The sequence below is a fragment of the Hyla sarda genome, unplaced genomic scaffold (assembly GCF_029499605.1).
Source record: "Hyla sarda isolate aHylSar1 unplaced genomic scaffold, aHylSar1.hap1 scaffold_217, whole genome shotgun sequence".
Taxonomy (NCBI): Eukaryota; Metazoa; Chordata; class Amphibia; order Anura; family Hylidae; genus Hyla; species Hyla sarda.
In genome coordinates, this window is record NW_026608839.1 from 397,416 (window position 1) to 420,582 (window position 23,167).

A 23,167-nucleotide genomic window follows, 5' to 3' on the forward strand; every position below is an offset into this window, starting at 1 on the left:
AATTATTCAACAACACAAGGTAGAGAAGAATAGTCTGCAGCATTTGTACAGATGCAGTGACCTCTACAGCTGAACCAGGACTCCGACCCCACCGGCCCATCCTGCACATCGAACATCATTATTCACTGCCTGGACAATCCCAATTACACTTTGATTTCCTTGTGTCAAGAAAATGTCAACATATTTTATTAATATTCGTAATACAGGAGCATAGATCACACAGAAATATAACAGAGACACAGCGAGGACCGAGAGCGGCGGAAATTATAAAATCCACAAGGGAGAGAACCGTACAGAAGAGTGGAAGGAGAAAACTGAAGGAAACACAGTGGCCTATTATATGGGAAAATAAGCAGCAGAAGAGATCCAGCACAAGGGTCACATGTTCACACGGTGGATTCTGCTGCACTGTTCACACGATGGAATTTCAGCGGCAGATGTTTCTTATGGGTATTAAACGTTAGAAGGCGGAGTGCTCCCTATTATCTGTCCTGTGGATGACTTACAGATCGATCCATCATACCCCATAGACTTAAAGGAGTACTCCGGCCCTAATACATCTTATCCCCTATCCAAAGGATAGCGGGATAAGATGTATGATCTCGGGGGTCCCGTCGCTGGGGACCCCCACAATCTGTCATTACACACCCACCTTTTTGAGCCCTCTGCATCGCTGGAGGCTACGAGTGTGAAGCGTGACGACCACAGGGCTGGGGAGTGACGTCATACGGGGGCGTAGTCGTGCCACCTCCCATAGGCATGCAATGAGGGGGCGGAGCCGTGACGTCACGATACTCCGGCCCTGTGATCGCGATTCATCAGACCCAGCGCTATGTTCGCTCTGGAGGCTGATAGCGGGGTGCTGCATGAAAGACTGCGGGGGTCCACAGTGGCAGGACTCCCGTGATCAGACATCTTATCCCCTATCCTTTGGATAGGGGATAAGATGTATTAGGGCCGGAGTACTCCTTTAAGTCTATGGGCCAGAGTACCCCTTTAATATATGTGTTTTATGGCTTCAGTAACACCGTACCACCACATATCCAGGATCCCACCTCTTCATTCAGATAGAGTCAACTGACAAACCGCCAACGCAGGTAAACGGGATGACATCTACCCCGGGTCACGCGATTGCGAGCCACGTTGGTTATTGCCACGAATTAGCATCGGAGATCTGCAATAGGGTTGATCTGTGTGTTCATCCGCTGACGTTCAAGGCCATAAAGTCTAGAATTTTCCATGGATTTACTGTGTGAACAGGGAAGGAGGTGACGCTGCAGCTTCTCTTCCTCGCTCTGATTTCTTACGTTGGTCACGTCTCCAGCTCCGCATCAGAGAAAGGGCCCATGGAGACCACGTGGAGCCATCGAGATTTTATTTATCCAATGATAGGTATTAGGTGAATGGAAAGAATCCATCTTATGTGCAGAGTCTGAGGACCCCATGTAATCGCTTACAGATAGTCTTGTACAGTGTAGGCCAGCAACTTCCAAGCAGGTTGCCTCCAGCTATTGCAAAACTACAACTCCCAGCGCTGGCTGTCCGGAGCATGCTGGGAGTTGTGGTTTTGCAACAGCTGTAGGGCCAAAGAGCACTGCACTAAAGGATTAGATGAGAGGGAAGCCTTGATTTACCTTACTGGGATAGTGTGGATCCTCAGGAGGAGGCAGACAGACCTTTGGATATCTGGACATGTTGGGAGTTGTAGCTTTGTAAGAGCTGGAGGCCCCCTGTTTAGTAAACATGGGTGAAGCAGATCTTCCTCTTACGTGGCAACTGTCATGTCTCTCAGGTGGCGGGATATATTTAAAGCTCCCGGACAATCTTGCAGCTGGAGGTTTGCTTTAAGTCTATGAGACTTTCAAAAAATTTGGCCTCAGATTAGGTCAGTTTCAGGCTCTGAGGTTACCAGGGAGCTTTAAACATAACCGGCCGCAGGAGCAACATGACAGAAACCCTATAAAATGTCTGTATTATCAGAATGGATCAGGACTGGGGTTCAGCCTCCAGCTTTAGGCCATGTTCACATGGGGGAATTTCCGAAATTCCACAAAAATTCAGTTCCTCAAAAGGCTGATAAACAGAATTTTGGAATTGTGTGTTCTCAGAGCACAGAATTCTGCCAAAATTCATGCCCCATTGACTTTCATGGGATTGCGCTGCACAATTACGCAAAATATAAGACTGGTCTTAAATTTTTGCAGAATGTGGAAAGCTGGATTTCCGTGGCGGAATGCCTGCCGCAAAAATTCAGCTGTGTGAATGGGACAGCGGAATCCCATTGAAGTGAATGTATAGTCAATTCTGGTGGAAATTCCACCATCTGAACATAGCCTTAAAGGGGAACTCCGCTGGAAAACATTTTTTTAAATCAACTGGTGCCAGAAAGTTCTACAGATTTGTAAATAACTTCTATTTAAAAATCTGTATGCTCCACAAGAAGTTGTTTAGTTCTTTCGTCTGACCACAGTGCTCTCTGCTGCCACCTCAGCTGATAAGTACTGGAAAGATTAAGATTTTTAAATAGAAGTAATTTACAAATCTGTTAAACTTTCTGGGATCAGTTGATTTTATAAAATGTTTTCCAAAGGAGTACTCCTTTAAAGAGGAATGTTTCCACTCACTGAATGCAAGCAGAGATGGTAAAAAATGGGAAGAAACGAACAAGTGGGAGAGTAACATTCCGCCTGCACGGGGAGTAACGCTATTGTTTGTGAAGGACCTGATGTTTTACAAAGTTCGATCTGTGGGTAAAACTTCTACCACATTCCACGCATGTAAAAGGCTTCTCCCCAGTGTGAATTCTCTCATGTTCGATAAGATCTGGCTTCTGGGTAAAACCTTTACCACACACTGAACACGAGTAAGGCCTCTCCCCCGAGTGGATGCGGAGATGTTTAACCAGATCGGACTTCTGGGTAAAACCTTTCTCACATACAGAACATATAAATGGCTTCTCTCCTGTATGAAATCTTTGATGAATAATTAGAGCTGAATTCTTTGTAAATGATTTCCCACATTCGGAGCATGAAAACAGCTTCTCCCCTGTGTGAATTCTCTGATGCTCGGCGAGCCCTCCTTTCTGGGTAAAACTTTTCCCGCACACTGTACATGAGAAGGGTCTCTCGTTTCTATGAATTTTTTGATGTTCTACGAGTCCTGTATTCTGGCTAAAACGTTTCCCACACTCCAGACATGAAAATGGCTTCTCTGTTGTGTGAGTTCTCTGATGTTTTACAAGGGCAGATTTTTTTATAAACCTCTTTCCACATTCCAGACACGGATACGGCTTCTCCCCAGTGTGAATTCTCTGATGTTCAACAAGGTCCGATTTCTGAAAAAAGCATTTACCGCAATCCAGACACTGAAACGGCCGCTCGTCCCGGTGAATCCTCTTATGTCTCTCCAGGTTGCCCTTAAGTGTAAAGCAGTCTCCACATTCAGAACATATGAAGGGCTTCTCCCCTGTGTGAGTCTTTTGATGTTCAACAAGGTGGGATTTCCGAGTAAAACTTTTGATGCACAGCGCGCACGCGTATCGCCTTTCCGGGTTTTCTGAGGAAAAAGAAAGAAACAGGAGACTCAGGGAACAAAGAAGACAAGGAATATACCGTATGTCACATGTCAACTCAAGTGTAGGGAGTTTATTACCGGAAGAAACTGATATATATATATATATATATATATATATATATATATGATACATCTGTGTGAAGCGGGAACGATATAGGCCCCATATATATCTCACTGTCCAAGATCAGACCCCCTCTATTTACTCTATACAGTTGAAACCAGAAGTTTACATACACTATATAAAAGACACATATGATGTTTTTCTCACTATCTGACATAAAATCAGAATAAACCGTACTCGTTATAGGTCAATTAGAATTACCACAATATTTGCCAAATGTCACAATAATGTGAGAGAAAAAGAGAGAAAGAAAGAGAGAAAGAGAGAGAGAGAGAAAGAGAGAGAGAGAAAGAGAGAGAGAGAAAGAAAGAGAGAGAAAGAGAGAGAGAGAAAGAAAGAGAGAGAAAGAGAGAGAGAGAAAGAAAGAGAGAGAGAAAGAAAAAGAGAGAAAGAAAGAGAGAAAGAGAGAGAGAGAGAGAAAGAAAAAGAGAGAAAGAAAGAGAGAAAGAGAGAGAGAGAGAAAGAAAGAGAGAGAGAAAGAAAAAGAGAGAGAAAGAAAAAGAGAGAAAGAAAGAGAGAAAGAAAGAGAGAGAGAGAGAGAGAGAGAAAGAGAGAGAGAGAAAGAGAATTTTAAGGCATTTTTATTAGTTTCTGCAAAGTCAAAAGTTTACATACACTAGGATTGCTATGCCTTTAAACAATTTGGGACTGCCCATATGATGATGTCTGTGGAAGCTTCTGATTGGCTACATGTGAGTTAATTAGAAACAGACCTGTGGATGTATTTTAGTGCACTCTGCTTCTGTGTGTAACATCATGGGAAAGTCTAAAGAAATCAGCCAAGTTATCAGGAAGAGAAATGTGGACTTACAGAAGTCTTCATCATCCTTGGATACAATTTCCAGATTCCCTGCAGGAATTGCCGCGCTGAACCAGGCATGGAGACGTGAAGGTGAGTTGAACCAGGCCTGATGAAGCTGTAGGTGTGCAGCAAAACGCGTTGCATTGTGGGTAATAAATTCGAGTTGGTTCAACTCACCTACACGTCTCCATGCCTGGTTCAGCGCCACAATTCCTGATTCTATGAAGCCATTTCCGAATCTAATGCTCTAGAACCCAGGAAGGCTGCAGACGGGCTCATCGCTATTTACATGCTTTCACCATTGTTATGTATGATGGTACACAACACTCTCTGGTAAGCAGGGATCACCCCCTCCCTCCCAGGTATCCTTCCAGTCAAGCGATTCCTGCAGGAGCCTCGTTCATCTGTACAAACAATTATACGCAAGTACAAAGAAGATGGGAATGTCCAGCCATCAAATCGCTCAGGAAAGAGACAGGTTCTGTGTCTCAGAGATGAACGGGAATATCAACCCAAGAACAAAAGTAAAAGACCTTGTGAAGATGCTGGAGAAGCTGGTAAGATTGTGTCATTATCCACAGTGAAACGAGTCCTGTATCAACATGGGCTGAAAGGCCACTCTGCCAGCAAGAAGCCATTACACCAAAAGAAACATAGAAATGCACACAGGAACAAAGACCTACATTATGGAGACATGTCCAGTGGTCTGACAGAACTAGAATGGAACTGTTTGGCCATAATGACCATCGTTACGTTTGGAAGAAACAGGGAGAAGCTTGGAAGCCTAAGAACATTGTCCCAATTTTGACACATGGGGGCAGCATCATGTTGTGGGGGAGGACTGGTGCACTTCACAAAATAGATGGCATCATGAGAAAAGAAGATTATGTGGCAAAACTGGAGCAACATCTCAAGACATCAGCCAGGAAGGTAAAGCTTGGGCGGAAATGGGTCCAAATGGACAATGACCCGAAGCATACTGCCAAACTGGTTACAAAGTGGCTTAAAGGGGTACTCCGCCCCTAGACAGCTTATCCCCTATCCAAAGGATAGGGGATAATATATCTGATTGCGGGGATCCCGCAACTGGAGATCTCCGTGATCTTGGCTGCGGCACCCCGCCGTCATCACTGCACAGAGCAAAGTCACTCTGTGCGTAATGATGGGCAATACAGGGCTGGCGCATTGTGACGTCACGGATGCGCCCACTCGTGACATCACGGCCGCCCCCTTAATGCAAGTCTATGGGAGAGGGACGTGACGGCCGCCACACCCCCTCCCATAGACTTGAATTGTGCAGCTCTGCGCAGAGATGACAGCAGGGTGCTGCAGCAGAGATCCCGGGGGTCCCCAGCGGCAGGACCCCACGATCAGACATCTTATCCCCTATCCTTTGGCTAGGGGATAAGATGTCTAGGGGCAGAGTACCCCTTTAAGGATAACACAGTCAATGTTTTGTCTCAATCTCAATCCTATTGAAAATTTATGGGCAAAGCTGAAAAGGCCGGTGCGCGCAGCTAACTACAAACATGGCTCAGTTACACCAGTTCTGTGAGGAGGAATGGACCAAAATTCCTACCAACTATTGTGAGATGTTGGGAAGGATCCAAAACCAATGACCCAAGTCATACAGTGTAAGGGCAATGCTACCAAATACTAAGGACATGGATGGAAACTTTTGAATTAACAGAAAGTAATAAAAATACCTTCAAATATCTCTCTGGCATTTGGCAAATATAAATAATTTTGGTAATCCTAATGGACCTAAAACAGGTAACGTTTATTTTGATTTAATGTCAGTGATAAAAACATCATATGTGTCTTTTTATATAGTGTATGTAAACTTCTGGTTTCAACTGTATATACTACCTTTATACTTCCTATAAGGTGCTGGACACGTTCCTAAGATTTCGTTTCATATGGACATGGTGACATCACACAGTTCCTCCATATAGACATGATGACATCACAACTATAGGATGAGATCTGGTGACTGATAAGGTGATCTATAGGATGAGATCAGGTGACTGTGGAGGTGATCTATAGGATGAGATCTGGTGACTGTGGAGGTGATCTATAGGATGAGATCTGGTGACTGTGGAAGTGATCTATAGGATGAGATCTGGTGACTGTGGAAGTGATCTATAGGATGAGATCTGGTGACTGTGGAGGTGACCTATAGGATGAGATCTGGTGACTGTGGAGGTGATCTATAGAATGAGATCTGGTGACTTTGATGGTGATCTATAGGATGAGATCTGGTAACTGTGGAGGTGATCTATAGGATGAGATCTTGTGACAGTGGAGGTGATCTATAGGATGAGATCTGGTGACAGTGGAGGTGATCTATAGAATGAGATCTGATGACTGTGGAGGTGATCTATAGGATGAGATCTGCTGACTGTGAAGGTGATCTATAGGATGAAATCTGGTGACTGTGGTGGTGATCTATAGGGTGAGATCAGGTGACTGTGGAGGTGATCTATCGGATGAGATCTGGTGACTGTGGAGTTGATCTATAGGATGAGATCTAGTGACTGTGGAGGTGATCAATAGGATGAGATCTGGTGACTGGTGGTGATCTATAGGGTGAGATCAGGTGACTGTGGTGGTGATCTATTGGATGAGATCTGGTGACTGTGGAGGTGATCTATAGGATGAAATCTGGTGACTGTGGTGGTGATCTATAGGATGAGATCTGCTGACGGTGGAGGTGATCTATCGGATGAGATCTGGTGACTGTGGTGGTGATCTATAGGGTGAGATCAGGTGACTGTGGAGGTGATCTATCGGATGAGATCTGATGACTGTGGTGTTGATCTATAGGATGAGATCGGGTGACTGAGGAGGTGATCTATAGGATGAGATCTGGTGACTGTGGAGGTGATCTATAGGATGAGATCTGATGACTGTGGAGGTGATCTATAGGATGAGATCTGGTGACTGTGGAGGTGATCTATAGGATGAGATCTGGTGACTGTGAAGGTGATCTATAGGATGAGATCTGGTGACTGTGGAGTTGATCTATAGGATGAGATCTGTTGACTGTATTGGTGATCTATAGGATGAGATCGGGTGACTGTTGTGGTGATCTATAGGATGAGATCGGGTGACTGTGGAGGTGATCTATAGAATGAGATCTGGTGACTGTGGAGGTGATCTATAGGATGAGATCTGGTGACTGTGGAGGTGATCTATAGGATGAGATCTGGTGACTGTGGAGGTGACCTATTGGATGAGATCAGGTGACTGAGGAGGTGATCTATAGGATGAGATCTGGTGAAGGTGATCTATAGGATGAGATCTGGTGACTTTGGAGGTGATCTATAGGATGAGATCTGGTGAAGGTGATCTATAGGATGAGATCTGGTGACTTTGGAGGTGATCTATAGGATGAGATCTGGTGACTGTGGAGGTGATCTATAGGATGAGATCAGGTGACTGTGGAGGTGATCTATAGGATGAGATCTGGTGACTGAGGAGGTGATCTATAGGATGAGATCTGGTGACTCTGGAGGTGATCTATAGGATGAGATCTGGTGACTGTGGAGGTGATCTATAGAATGAGATCAGGTGACTGTAGAGGTGATCTATAGGATGAGATCTGGTGACTGTGGAGGTGATCGATAGGATGAGATCTGCTGACTGTGGAGGTGATCTATAGGATGAGATCTGGTGACTGTGGAGGTGATCTATAGGATGAGATCTGGTGACTGTGGAGGTGATCCATAGGATGAGATCTGGTGACTGTGGAAGTGATCTATAGGATGAGATCTGGTGACTGTGGAAGTGATCTATAGGATGAGATCTGGTGACTGTGGAGGTGACCTATAGGATGAGATCTGGTGACTGTGGAGGTGATCTATAGAATGAGATCTGGTGACTTTGATGGTGATCTATAGGATGAGATCTGGTAACTGTGGAGGTGATCTATAGGATGAGATCTTGTGACAGTGGAGGTGATCTATAGGATGAGATCTGGTGACAGTGGAGGTGATCTATAGAATGAGATCTGGTGACTGTGGAGGTGATCTATAGGATGAGATCTGCTGACTGTGAAGGTGATCTATAGGATGAAATCTGGTGACTGTGGTGGTGATCTATAGGGTGAGATCAGGTGACTGTGGAGGTGATCTATCGGATGAGATCTGGTGACTGTGGAGTTGATCTATAGGATGAGATCTAGTGACTGTGGAGGTGATCAATAGGATGAGATCTGGTGACTGGTGGTGATCTATAGGGTGAGATCAGGTGACTGTGGTGGTGATCTATTGGATGAGATCTGGTGACTGTGGAGGTGATCTATAGGATGAAATCTGGTGACTGTGGTGGTGATCTATAGGATGAGATCTGCTGACGGTGGAGGTGATCTATCGGATGAGATCTGGTGACTGTGGTGGTGATCTATAGGATGAGATCTGGTGACTGTGGAGGTGATCTATAGGATGAGATCTGGTGACTGTGGAAGTGATCTATAGGATGAGATCTGGTGACTGTGGAAGTGATCTATAGGATGAGATCTGGTGACTGTGGAGGTGACCTATAGGATGAGATCTGGTGACTGTGGAGGTGATCTATAGAATGAGATCTGGTGACTTTGATGGTGATCTATAGGATGAGATCTGGTAACTGTGGAGGTGATCTATAGGATGAGATCTTGTGACAGTGGAGGTGATCTATAGAATGAGATCTGGTGACTGTGGAGGTGATCTATAAAATGAGATCTGGTGACTTTGGTGGTGATCTATAGGATGAGATCTGCTGACTGTGAAGGTGATCTATAGGATGAAATCTGGTGACTGTGGTGGTGATCTATAGGGTGAGATCAGGTGACTGTGGAGGTGATCTATCGGATGAGATCTGATGACTGTGGTGTTGATCTATAGGATGAGATCAGGTGACTGAGGAGGTGATCTATAGGATGAGATCTGGTGACTGTGGAGGTGATCTATAGGATGAGATCTGATGACTGTGGAGGTGATCTATAGGATGAGATCTGGTGACTGTGGAGGTGATCTATAGGATGAGATCTGGTGACTGTGAAGGTGATCTATAGGATGAGATCTGGTGACTGTGGAGTTGATCTATAGGATGAGATCTGTTGACTGTATTGGTGATCTATAGGATGAGATCGGGTGACTGTTGTGGTGATCTATAGGATGAGATCGGGTGACTGTGGAGGTGATCTATAGAATGAGATCTGGTGACTGTGGAGGTGATCTATAGGATGAGATCTGGTGACTGTGGAGGTGATCTATAGGATGAGATCTGGTGACTGTGGAGGTGACCTATTGGATGAGATCAGGTGACTGAGGAGGTGATCTATAGGATGAGATCTGGTGAAGGTGATCTATAGGATGAGATCTGGTGACTTTGGAGGTGATCTATAGGATGAGATCTGGTGACTGTGGAGGTGATCTATAGGATGAGATCAGGTGACTGTGGAGGTGATCTATAGGATGAGATCTGGTGACTGAGGAGGTGATCTATAGGATGAGATCTGGTGACTCTGGAGGTGATCTATAGGATGAGATCTGGTGACTGAGGAGGTGATCTATAGGATGAGATCAGGTGACTGTGGAGGTGATCTATAGAATGAGATCAGGTGACTGTAGAGGTGATCTATAGGATGAGATCTGGTGACTGTGGAGGTGATCGATAGGATGAGATCTGCTGACTGTGGAGGTGATCTATAGGATGAGATCTGGTGACTGTGGAGGTGATCTATAGGATGAGATCTGGTGACTGTGGAGGTGATCTATAGGATGAGATCTGGTGACTGTGGAAGTGATCTATAGGATGAGATCTGGTGACTGTGGAAGTGATCTATAGGATGAGATCTGGTGACTGTGGAGGTGACCTATAGGATGAGATCTGGTGACTGTGGAGGTGATCTATAGAATGAGATCTGGTGACTTTGATGGTGATCTATAGGATGAGATCTGGTAACTGTGGAGGGGATCTATAGGATGAGATCTTGTGACAGTGGAGGTGCTCTATAGGATGAGATCTGGTGACAGTGGAGGTGATCTATAGAATGAGATCTGGTGACTGTGGAGGTGATCTATAAAATGAGATCTGGTGACTTTGGTGGTGATCTATAGGATGAGATCTGCTGACTGTGAAGGTGATCTATAGGATGAAATCTGGTGACTGTGGTGGTGATCTATAGGGTGAGATCAGGTGACTGTGGAGGTGATCTATCGGATGAGATCTGGTGACTGTGGAGTTGATCTATAGGATGAGATCTAGTGACTGTGGAGGTGATCAATAGGATGAGATCTGGTGACTGGTGGTGATCTATAGGGTGAGATCAGGTGACTGTGGTGGTGATCTATTGGATGAGATCTGGTGACTGTGGAGGTGATCTATAGGATGAAATCTGGTGACTGTGGTGGTGATCTATAGGATGAGATCTGCTGACGGTGGAGGTGATCTATCGGATGAGATCTGGTGACTGTGGAGGTGATCTATAGGATGAGATCTGGTGACTGTGGTGTTGATCTATAGGATGAGATCGGGTGACTGTTGTGGTGATCTATAGGATGAGATCGGGTGACTGTGGAGGTGATCTATAGAATGAGATCTGGTGACTGTGGAGGTGATCTATAGGATGAGATCTGGTGACTGTGGAGGTGATCTATAGGATGAGATCTGGTGACTGTGGAGGTGACCTATTGGATGAGATCAGGTGACTGAGGAGGTGATCTATAGGATGAGATCTGGTGAAGGTGATCTATAGGATGAGATCTGGTGACTTTGGAGGTGATCTATAGGATGAGATCTGGTGACTGTGGAGGTGATCTATAGGATGAGATCTGGTGACTGTGGAGGTGATCTATAGAATGAGATCAGGTGACTGTGGAGGTGATCTATAGGATGAGATCAGGTGACTGTGGAGGTGATCTATAGGATGAGATCTGGTGACTGTGGAGGTGATCTATAGAATGAGATCAGGTGACTGTGGAGGTGATCTATGGGATGAGATCAGGTGACTGTGGAGGTGATCTATAGGATGAGATCTGGTGACTGTGGAGGTGATCTATAGGATGAGATCTGGTGACTGTGGAGGTGATCTATAGGAGGAGATCAGGTGACGGTGGAGGTGATCTATAGGATGAGATCAGGTGACTGTGGAGGTGATCTATAGGATGAGATCAGGTGACTGTGGAGGTGATCTATAGGATGAGATTAGGTGACTGTGGAGGTGATCTATAGGATGAGATCAGGTGACTGTGGAGGTGATCTATAGGATGAGATCAGGTGACTGTGGAGGTGATCTATAGGATGAGATCAGGTGACTGTGGAGGTGATCTATAGGATGAGATCAGGTGACTGTGGAGGTGATCTATAGGATGAGATCAGGTGACTGTGGAGGTGATCTATAGGATGAGATCTGCTGACTGTGGAGGTGATCTATAGGATGAGATCAGGTGACTGTGGAGGTGATCTATAGGATGAGATCAGGTGACTGTAGAGGTGATCTATAGGATGAGATCTGGTGACTGTGGAGGTGATCGATAGGATGAGATCTGCTGACTGTGGAGGTGATCTATAGGATGAGATCTGGTGACTGTGGAGGTGATCTATAGGATGAGATCTGGTGACTGTGGAGGTGATCTATAGGATGAGATCTGGTGACTGTGGAGGTGATCTATAGGATGAGATCTGGTGACTGTGGAGGTGATCTATAGGATGAGATCAGGTGACTGTGGAGGTGATCTATAGAATGAGATCAGATGACTGTGGAGGTGATCTATAGGATGAGATCTGGTGACTGTGGAGGTGATCTATAGAATGAGATCTGGTGACTGTGGAGGTGATCTATAGGATGAGATCTGGTGACTGTGGAGGTGATCTATAGAATGAGATCAGGTGACTGTGGAGGTGATCTATAGGATGAGATCAGGTGACTGTGGAGGTGATCTATAGGATGAGATCTGGTGACTGTCGAGGTGATCTATAGGATGAGATCTGGTGACTGTCGAGGTGATCTATAGGAGGAGCTATGGCCACCGCCATATAATATCTGCTTATATATTGTTATTATATTTTCATATTTACTTCCATATGACTATATTGTAATATCTATATATATCGTTACATTGTAATAATATTATATCTTTCTTACATTTCAGATACATAGTACAATGACATAGTTAAGTCTAACGGGTCATCCACCTGTATCTTTGTCTTTTGTTTATTTACATTTGTATCTATTGGTTTGTACACCTGTCAATCACAATTAAGCTCAGCTGATGTCCGTGAGACAGGAAGTGACACGATATAAGATTGTATTTTCTCAGTATGGTTTATGCAATTGAAAAAGGCTAAGCAGCCGAAACGCGTCTTGCGTTGTATGAGTTATATGCACAATAAAGCATTTGAAAAGAAGCCGATGCCGGGAGTCTTTACTACGATTGGATTTGCTATTATCCACGTGCACGGCGACTATCCAGTGCCGCCCTCCTACCTTTGTTTACGATACTAAGGTAGGCTGTGGTGTTTATACCAGGATCAATTGTTACTAAAGGGCCCAGAAAATGTCCCCTCCCCCCATCAGCCTGGACCACTGATACATGGCCGGAGGGATCCATGCTTTATGTTTACATGAAATTCTGACCCATCTGATGTCACCGCTGCAATGGAGACTCCTCAGACCAGGGAACGTTCTTTTATTCTCCAGTGTTGGTTCCTGTGTGAATTGTGGCCTCAGTTTCCTGTTCTAAGTTGACAGGAGTGGCCCCTGGTGTGGTCTTCTGCTGCTGTAGCCCATCTGTTCCAGGGTTGGACGTGTTGTGCGATCAGAGATGATATTCTGCAGACCCTGGTAGTAACAGTGGTTATTTCTTACTGTTTCCTTTCTGTCATCTCAAACCAGTCTGCCCATTTTTCTCTGACTTGAAAGGAGAACTCCAGCCAAATGAAATGACCTTTATACAGCTGCACATTATATAACGTTGTAATGTAGAAGTGTAATCTCTGCACAGCACACACCATGTTTCTCTCCTCTTCCTCCAGGCAGGACATCCAGTAGATCTTATTACACATGATGACTGTTGTCTCCACTTTACAATGTCACAATCTCTTCTCCTCAGCTCTCAGAGAGCACTGCAGTGTGCGATTGGCCGAGGCTGCATACACCTCCATCTATATTCACTGCTTCTTTAACCATGTGACCTGCTCAGCTCTCTGAAGGCAGCTCCTCCTGCAGCTCACACAGGAAACAAGAGCAGGGGCTGATCGTCTATGTACAAACCAGGAAGTAAATATCAAAATCTGTTTATGATAGCTATGGGGGTCCAATTATGAAACCAATCACCTATGATGCCTTGTGGAGTCATGGGGAGAACATTAAATATATATATATGTCCTATTTAAGTTTTTATTTTTACCATGTTTAGCCGGGTATCTCCCTTAACAAAGCATTTTCCTCCCCACAACTTTTGCTCACTGGATATTTTCTCTTTTTCGGACCACTCTCTGTAGACCCTGGAGATGGTTGTGCTTGAAAATCCTCAGACCGACCCATCTGGTGCCAACAACCACGGTCACAGTGACTTTCATTCCCCTTTTTTCCCCATTTTGATGCTCTATTAAATCTTTAGAAAGTTGTCTTGACTGCATCTACATGCCAAAATGCAAGGAATTGATGCCGTGGGATTGGCTGATTAGCTCATTTTGTTAACAAGCCTTTGAGCAGGTACTAAATAAAGTGGCCGTACCTGCCCTTAGGAGCTCATAGTAAAGCTGAGGAGATCAAGCAGTTGGCAGAAAGCTGAGTGCACTGTGTATGCCGACACCATGGGAACCAGAAGGTGGTGGATGGCTGATGAGGATGACCCCTTCCCATCCTGGCTACATACTTCTTACCTGGTAATAGGGGCAGAGGGGTCTTGTCCTCCTGATAGTCATTCACTACATACATCTCCTCCTCCTCGTTCACTCTGATAATAAAAAGGTCTCCAACCTGAAACGGAATGATATCACCGATGGATTATTTCTTGTTTTTTGGGTTTGTAGATTATACAGATTATATAAGAACATATAGAGAAGATCATTGGTATTTGGAGAGACCTCGGTTTCATCGTCCTGAACGTCTACTGGGTCATTGTCTTCTGGTTCATTCTCCTCCGCACAGTCCTGGGAATCCAGAGGAGCAGGACATCTCTCTGGTGGTTTCCTCTTCCTGGATCCATCTGTAGGAGACACATAGTGACTGAATACATTGTGTAGATGATCAGATGATGGGGGATCTAGGGGCCCACAATACTGCTCTCTCTTTCGAGGCTTTTCTTGTCTTTACGCACCTGACCTGATATGTACGTTGTCTTTCTCCTCCTTATAGTCATCAGTCACCATGTCAGTCTCCTCTTCATTTTTAACTTCTACTTTAATAATTTGATTGTCAAACTAAACAAAGCAGAATGTCAGTACCTTGGGTTCAATGATCTGATCTTTACGTTTTATCATCATCTCCATCTACCTGATGATTTTCCGGGATGTTCCCATTTTCCTCGGGACATCTCTGTGGTGGGTTCCTCATCTTTGATCCATCTGTAGGAGACACACAGTGACTGAATACATTGTGTAGATGATCAGATGATGGGGATCTAGGGGACCTCCAAGCTCCTTACACTCCTGATCCGTCACTATATACATCCCGTCCTCTTCTTCACACTTATGTTCAACTTTAATGCCAGAAACATCTTCATCCTAAACATGAAGGAAAATCAGGTACTAAATAATAGCACTGGTCCAATAACACAAAATTATCTATCAATAAATAACATGATGTGTATATAGGGAATATGAAGTCAGGATATATGGACAGGACGTGAGGACGGGACAGGTAGCCGTGACGTGAGGACGGGACAGGTGGCCATGACGAGAGGGCGGAACGGGAGGACGGGACAGGTGGCCGGGACAGGAGAGGTGGTCAGGACAATAGGACGGGACAGGTGGTCAGGACGTGAGGACGGGACAGGTGGCCGAGACGTGAGGACGGGACAGGTGGCCGGGACAGAAGAGGTGGTCAGGACATGAGGACGGGACAGGTGGCCGGGATGTGAGAGGTGGCCGGGACGTGAGGACGGGACAGGTGGCTGTGACGAGAGGGCGGGACGGGTGGCCGAGACGTGAGGACGGGACGGGTGGCCGGGACAGGTGGCCGGGACGGGAGGACGGGACAGGTGGCCGGGACGGGAGGACGGGACAGGTGGCCGGGACGGGAGGACGGGACAGGTGGCCGGGACGGGAGGACGGGACAGGTGGCCGGGACGAGAGGATGGGACAGGTGGCCGGGACAGGTGGCCGGGACGGGAGGACGGGACGTGCGGTCGGGACGGGAGGCCGGGACAGGAGGACGGGACGTGCGGTCGGGACGGGAGGACGGGACGTGCGGTCGGGATGGGAGAGGTGGTCGGGACAATAGGACGGGACAGGTGGTAGGGACGTAAGGAAGGAACAGGTGGTCAGGATGTAAGGAAGGGACCGGTGGTTGGGACGTAAGGAAGGGACAGGTGATCGGGACGTAAGGAAGGGACAGGTGGTCGGGACAGGAGAGGTGGTCAGAACATGAGGACGGGACAGGTGACCGGGATGTGAGAGGTGGCCAGGACGTGAGGACGGGACAGGTGGCAGTGACGTGATGACGGGACAGGTGGCCGTGACGAGAGGGCGGAACAGGTGGCCAGGACGTGAGGACGGGACAGGTGGCCAGGACGTGAGGACGGGACAGGTGGCCGGGACGTGAGGACGGGACAGGTGGCCGGGACGTGAGGACGGGACAGGTGGCCGGGACGGGACAGGTGGCTGGGACAGGACAGGTGGCCGGGACGGGAGGACGGACCAGGTGGCAGGGACGGGAGGATGGGACAGGTGGTCGGGACGGCAGGACGGGACAGGTTGTCGGGACGGCAGGACTGGACAGGTGGTCGGGACAGGAAGACGGGATGGGAGAGGTGGTCGGGACAATAGGACGAGACAGGTGGTCAGGACGCGAGGACGGGACAGGTGGTAGGGACGTAAGGAAGGGACAGGTGGTCGGGACATAAGGAAGGGACAGGTGGTCGGGACATAAGGAAGGGACAGGTGGTCGGGACGTAAGGAATGGACAGGTGGTCGGGACATAAGGAATGGACAGGTGGTCGGGACGTAAGGAAGGGACAGGTGGTCGGGACGTAAGGAAGGGACAGGTGTTCGGGACGTAAGGACGGGACAGGTGGTCGGGACGTGAGGACAGGACAAGGGGTCGGGACGGGACAGGTGTTCGGGACGTGAGGACGGGACAGGTGGTCGGGACGTGAGGACAGGACAGGTGGTCGGGACGTGAGGACGGGACAGGTGGTCGGGATGGGAGGACGGGACAACAGGATGTGAAGTCAGGATTGGATATAAGGACAGTACTTTACCACATAGTTTAGCTAGGAAGACCAGGCAATGCAGAGTACTCTGCTAGTATTATAATATATGATGAGGTCATCTCCATCTACCTGATCATCCTGTAGGACATTGTCCTCTCTACCTGATCATCCTGTAGGACATTGTCATCTCCATCTACCTGATCATCCTGTAGGACATTGTCCTCTCCATCTACCTGATCATCCTGTAGGACATTGTCCTCTCTATCTACCTGATCATCCTGTAGGACATTGTCCTCTCTACCTGATCATCCTGTAGGACATTGTCCTCTCCATCTACCTGATCATCCTGTAGGACATTGTCCTCTCCATCTACCTGATCATCCTGTAGGACATTGTCCTCTCCATCTACCTGATCATCCTGTAGGACATTGTCATCTCCCTCTAACTGATCATCCTGTAGGACATTGTCCTCTATACCTGATCATCATGTAGGACATTGTCCTCTCCATCAACCTGATCATCCTGTAGGACATTGTCCTCTCCATCTAACTGATCATCCTGTAGGACATTGTCCTCTTCATCTACCTGATCATCCTGTAGGACATTGTCCTCTCCATCTACCTGATCATCCTGTAGGACATTGTCCTCTCCATCTACCTGATCATCCTGTAGGACATTGTCCTCTCCATCTACCTGATCATCCTGTAGTACATTGCCATCGCTACCTGATCATCCTGTAGGACATTGTCCTCTATAACTGATCATCCTGTAGGACATTGTCCTCTATAACTGATCATCCTGTAGGACATTGTCCTCTCCATCTACCTGATCATCCTGTAGGACATTGTCCTCTCCATCTACCTGATCATCCTGTAGGACATTGTCCTCTCCATCTACCTGATCATCCTGTAGGACATTGTCCTCTATACCTGATCATAATGTAGGACATTGTCCTCTATACCTAATCATCATGTAGGACATTGTCCTCTCCATCTACCTGATAATCCTGTAGGACATTGTCCTCTCCATCTACCTAATCATCATGTAGGACATTGTCCTCTCCATCTACCTGATCATCCTGTAGGACATTGTCCTCTCCATCTACCTGATCATCCTGTAGGACATTGTCCTCTCCATCTACCTGATCATCCTGTAGGACATTGTCCTCTCCATCTACCTGATCATCCTGTAGGACATTGTCCTCTCCATCTACCTGATCATCCTGTAGGACATTATCCTCTCCATATACCTGATCATCCTGTATGACATTGTCCTCTCCATCTACCTGATCATCCTGTAGGACATTGTCATCTCCCTCTAACTGATCATCCTGTAGGACATTGTCCTCTCTACCTGATCATCCTGTAGGACATTGTCCTCTCCCCCCGGACAGTGCTGGGAATCCAGAGGAGCAGGACATCTCTCTGGTGGGTTCCTCTTCCTGGATCCATCTGTAGGAGACACACAGTGACTGAATACATTGTGTAGATGATCAGATGATGGGGGATCTAGGGGCCCCCAATACTGCTCTCTCCTTTACCATCAATGAGAGTCTCCGGGGTCGGTGGTCTATAATAAATATATCTTACCCGGTGGTGATGTTGGGGGCCGGTGGTCTATAACAAATATATCTTACCCAGTGGTGATGTTGGGGGCCGGTGGTCTATAATAAATATATCTTACACAGTGGTGATGTTGGGGGCCGGTGGTCTATAATAAATATATATCTTACCCAGTGGTGGTGTTCGGGGCCGGTGGTCTATAAAAAATATATCTTACCCAGTGGTGATGTTCGGGGCCGGTGGTCTATAATAAATATATCTTACCCGGTGGTGATGTTGGGGGCCGGTGGTCTATAACAAATATATCTTACCCAGTGGTGATGTTGGGGGCCGGTGGTCTATAATAAATATATCTTACCCAGTGGTGATGTTGGGGGCCGGTGGTCTATAATAAATATATCTTACCCAGTGGTGATGTTGGGGGCCAGTGATCTATAATAAATATATCTTACCCAGTGGTGATGTTCGGGGCCAGTGATCCTCTGTTTTTATGTTCTTGAACTCAGCCTTATAATTATCTCCCTGCATAAAACACATATGTATGGTAGGTAATAGACCATGACATCCTGACACCTTATAGGAACCTGACACACACAATGATCCAGTCATCATCCAGACCCATCATCCCTTGTGTTCCTGTATAATGTCCCAGCATTCCCAGCAGCGCTCACCTCTCCAGATAGCAGCAAAATAATCTTGTTTGTGATTTCTAAAATCTTCAGCTCATTGTCTTTTTCATATATCATTGCGTGAGGAGGTCCTCCTGACCTGCTGGGGGCCACACACTCTCCAGATGTCTTCTTCACTACTGTGCAATCCTGCGTATGGAGAGACCCCGATAAATATCCCTATATACAGACCCCTCACCTCTCCGGTCATGTCCTGTATTATCCCTAGAGATAAGAGGTCATGTGACCATTTCCCACAACCCCTCACCTCTCCGGTCATGTCCTGTATTATCCCTAGAGATAAGAGGTCATGTGACCATTTCCCACAATCCCTCACCTCTCCGGTCATGTCCTGTATTATCCCTAGAGATAAGAGGTCATGTGACCATTTCCCACAATCCCTCACCTCTCCGGTCATGTCCTGTATTATCCCTAGAGATAAGAGATCATGTGACCATTTCCCACAATCCCTCACCTCTCCGGTCATGTCCTGTATTATCCCTAGAGATAAGAGATCATGTGACCATTTCCCACAATCCCTCACCTCTCCGGTCATGTCCTGTATTATCCCTAGAGATAAGAGTGAGGTCATGTGACCATTTCCCACAATCCCTCACCTCTCCAGTCATGTCCTGTATTATTCCTAGAGATAAGAGGTCATGTGACAATTTCCCACAATCCCTCACCTCTCCGGTAAGCAGGTAGATGATTTCCAGGGTTAGGTTCAGGATCTGGTTGTTTTTGGTCTCATCCATGTTTGATGGGTTGTTTGGGGAATGCACCATCATGTTGTGTAGATTAGGAGGAGACGTCTCCTGGGTGGGTCCAGCACTGATGACACCTGGGGGGAAGAAAACATCCCGATGAGTTTCTGCCCTTCTATGCAGTACAGTACACCGCACAGGCATGGCCCCCCTTGCCACCGTATGCAGGGCCATCACCCGGACTGTGTTTTACCTCATCTGGGGCAAAATTGACAGAGTTAAATGGACTGTTATGTACAAGGAGCCCAGCAAGGGTAGGAAGGGAGTCCCCGATATCCCCACTCTGCTGCAGGCTTCTTTTGCATGTGTCAACGTTCAGAGGATTTTGGTCGAAAAGAAAGGCTCCGCTGGCAGGTCCATGTCCTCCCTGTTTCTCCTGCCCCACTGGAAGAGAATCGACTGGGACAAGTGGGACAGCTCCATCCCTTACCACTGGCACACTCCCTGGTTCTATGGGAAAGTCGTCCGGTTCATAGGGGAACACCAACTGGAGGGGCTCGAGCCCGACTTGTCAAAGCCTAAGACTGTTTACAAACTCAACAGAGCTAAGGACTTGCTGGAGCTCGTTCCAGGGCTCCCTAAGGCCACTGCAGAGACTGTTTGGGACAATGTAGCCTCTGCAAGGCTAACCAATGGACAGAAGGACTTGTCGTAATGGTCCATTCAGGGGGGACTTTCTCTGAGGTCATTTATCCATGTCCGTGGCCTGTGCAAAACCAGTCTGTCTCAGGTGTCCCTATGTGGAGGAAACCTCTATGAATGTCTTTTGGCAGTGCCACTTTTTATGCAGAGCCTATTGAACGCCCTGGAACTTGAACTTTGAGACTCAGTACCCAGGAACAACCTATCGTACATTCGGTGCTGTACAGACTCTTTCCTGGGGTTCATGACGTGAAGGCCATACAGGAGGCTTGGCGCCTTATGAACTGTTTTAAAGGACGCTATATGGTTGGCCAGGAACCACCTCATCTACAACAGGGAGGACATGTCCGTTCAGGACTGCCGCAGGCTGGCCCACAGCCGGCTTAGAGACTATTCTATCTTGGTCTGTCCGGACGTTGATGAAGAAGAGGATTAACGCCCCTCTGCTTCCCTTACCTCTCCATACATTTGCCCAGTAGTTTCATCCTGTGATCCACCCTCCCCGATCACAGACTGTAATGTCTTGTTGTTATTGGACAATTTTTCTTCGATATCGAGTGATGGAGCGGAGTGTTAGTGTAGCATGTGGTATAGTGTATAGCTTAGGGAACCTGTGCTGTATATTGTACTGTCATGCTTTGTTTGATTGTAATTTATTGTATGACTTGTAATGATGAATAAAGCTCTTTCCATATCTATGCAGGAAGCGTCTTTGTTGTGATGTCTGTAGACAGAAGTAACAGAGATTTCTCTATAAAGTGATGCAGAGATGACTTTCTATAGGACTCTGCAGCGTTAGCTCCTAACCAGGAACTGCTTTAACCCCTTCCCGACCCATGACATACATGTACAGTGGGGATGAAAAGTTTGGGCACCCCAGGTAAAAATTTGTATTAATGTGCATAAAGGAGAGATGGAAAAATCTCCAAAAGGCATCAAATAACAGATTAGACATTCTTATAATATGTCAACAAAAGTTACATTTTATTTCCATCATTTATACTTTCAAAATAACAGAAAACAAAAAAATGGCGTCTGCTAAAGTTTGGGCACCCTGCAGAGTTAATATCTTGTACTGCCCCCTTTGGCAAGTATCACAGCTTGTAAACGCTTTTTGTAGCCGGCCAAGAGTCTTTCAATTCTTGTTTGAGGTATATTTGCCCATTCTTCCTTACAAAAGTCTTCCAGTTCTTTGAGATTTCTGGACTGTCTGTCACGCACTGCTCTTTTAAGGTCTATCCATAGATTTTCAATTATGTTGAGGTCAGGAGATTGTGAAGGCCATGGCAAAACCTTCAGTTTACGCCTCTTGATGTAATCCCCTGTGGATTTCGAGGTGTGTTTAGGATCATTATCCATTTGTAGAAGCCATCCTCTCTTTAACTTCAGCTTTTTCACAGATGGCATCAAGTTAGCATCCAAAATTTACTGAAATTTTATTGAATCCATTGTTCCTTCTACTCGTGAGATGTTCTCTGTGCCACTGGCTGCAATACAACCCCAAAGCGTGATTGATCCACCCCAATGCTTAACAGTTGGACAGAGGTTCTTTTCATTAAATTCTGTTCCCCTTCTTCTCCAAACGTACCTTTGCTCATTCCGGCCAAAAAGTTAAATTTTAACCTCATCGGTCCACAGAACTTGTTTCCAAAATACATCAGGCTTGTCTATATGTTCATTTGCAAACTTCAAACGCTGATTTTTTTGGTGAGGAGGTAGAAGAGGTTTTCTTCTGATGACTCTTCCATGAAGACCATATTTGTACAAGTATCTCTTTATAGTGGAATAGTGTACCACAACTCCAGTGTCTGCCAGATCTTTCTGGAGGGATTGTGCAGTCAAACCTGGGTTTTGAATAGTTTTTCAAACAATCCTGCGAGCTGTTCTGTCTGATATTTTTCTTGGTCTTCCAGATCTTGCTATAACTTTCACTGTTCCTGATGACTGCCATTTCTTAATTACATTCCAAACAGAGGATATTGGAATCTGAAAATGTTTTGCTATCTTCTTATAGCCTTCTCCAGCTTTGTGAGTGTCAACTATTTTCAGTTTCAGATTTCTAGACAACTGCTTAGAAGAACCCATGGTGCTGATTGTTGGGGCAAGGTCAGATGAGTCTGGGCATTTAAAACCTTTGAGGCTGACATCACCTGGTCTTCCCAGATGATGATTGAGAACAATCCATGACACTGGCAGGTCTCAGCTTTGTAAAGGGGGCAGTGCATGCTATAAATTCTGCAGTGTGCCCAATCTTTTGCAGACGCCATTTTTTTGTTTTCTGTTATTTTGAAAGTGTAAATGATGGAAATAAAATGTAACTTTTGTTGACATATTATAAGAATGTCTAATCTGTAATTTGATGCCTTTTGGAAATTTTTCTATCTTTCCTTGGCTTCTTTATGCACATTAATACAAATTTTTTCCTGGGGTGCCCAAACTTTTCATCCCCACGGTACATCAAGACCGGGAAGGTTTTCTCGACCTATGACGTACATGTACATCATGCAGATACTGGCCGCTACTCGCGGCATCCCGCCGCGCCCGGTAAGATGGTGGCTAACACTAATAGCCAGCCATCTTACCTCTGGACCTAGGGGGGGTTTCGTTTTCCCTCAACGCAATCGCTACTATCAGCTAGTCAAATCTGACTAGCCGATGGCAGTGTTTCGC

General features: G+C 46.2%; 2 protein-coding genes across 2 annotated transcripts in view; both read right to left on the minus strand.

Annotated features, from left to right (window-relative positions):
• LOC130319810 (gastrula zinc finger protein XlCGF26.1-like) overlaps positions 1-17,362 on the minus strand; it is a 148,582-nt gene extending 131,220 nt beyond the window's left edge. Inside the window, exon 1 of the mRNA XM_056552977.1 lies at positions 17,339-17,362. The gene's annotated coding sequence lies outside the window, so the exon portion shown is untranslated. The remainder of the gene's footprint in view (positions 1-17,338) is intronic.
• Positions 166-19,947, minus strand: LOC130319814 (zinc finger protein 70-like). The gene is given in 10 exon segments (XM_056552985.1): positions 166-3,555; positions 14,370-14,466; positions 14,574-14,695; positions 14,807-14,909; positions 14,983-15,053; positions 15,134-15,212; positions 18,215-18,312; positions 18,876-18,945; positions 19,095-19,241; positions 19,778-19,947. Coding segments are annotated over 10 exon segments (1,824 nt in total). The 5' UTR covers positions 19,880-19,947; the 3' UTR covers positions 166-2,620.
• Between the last annotated feature and the right edge of the window lie 3,220 nt (positions 19,948-23,167).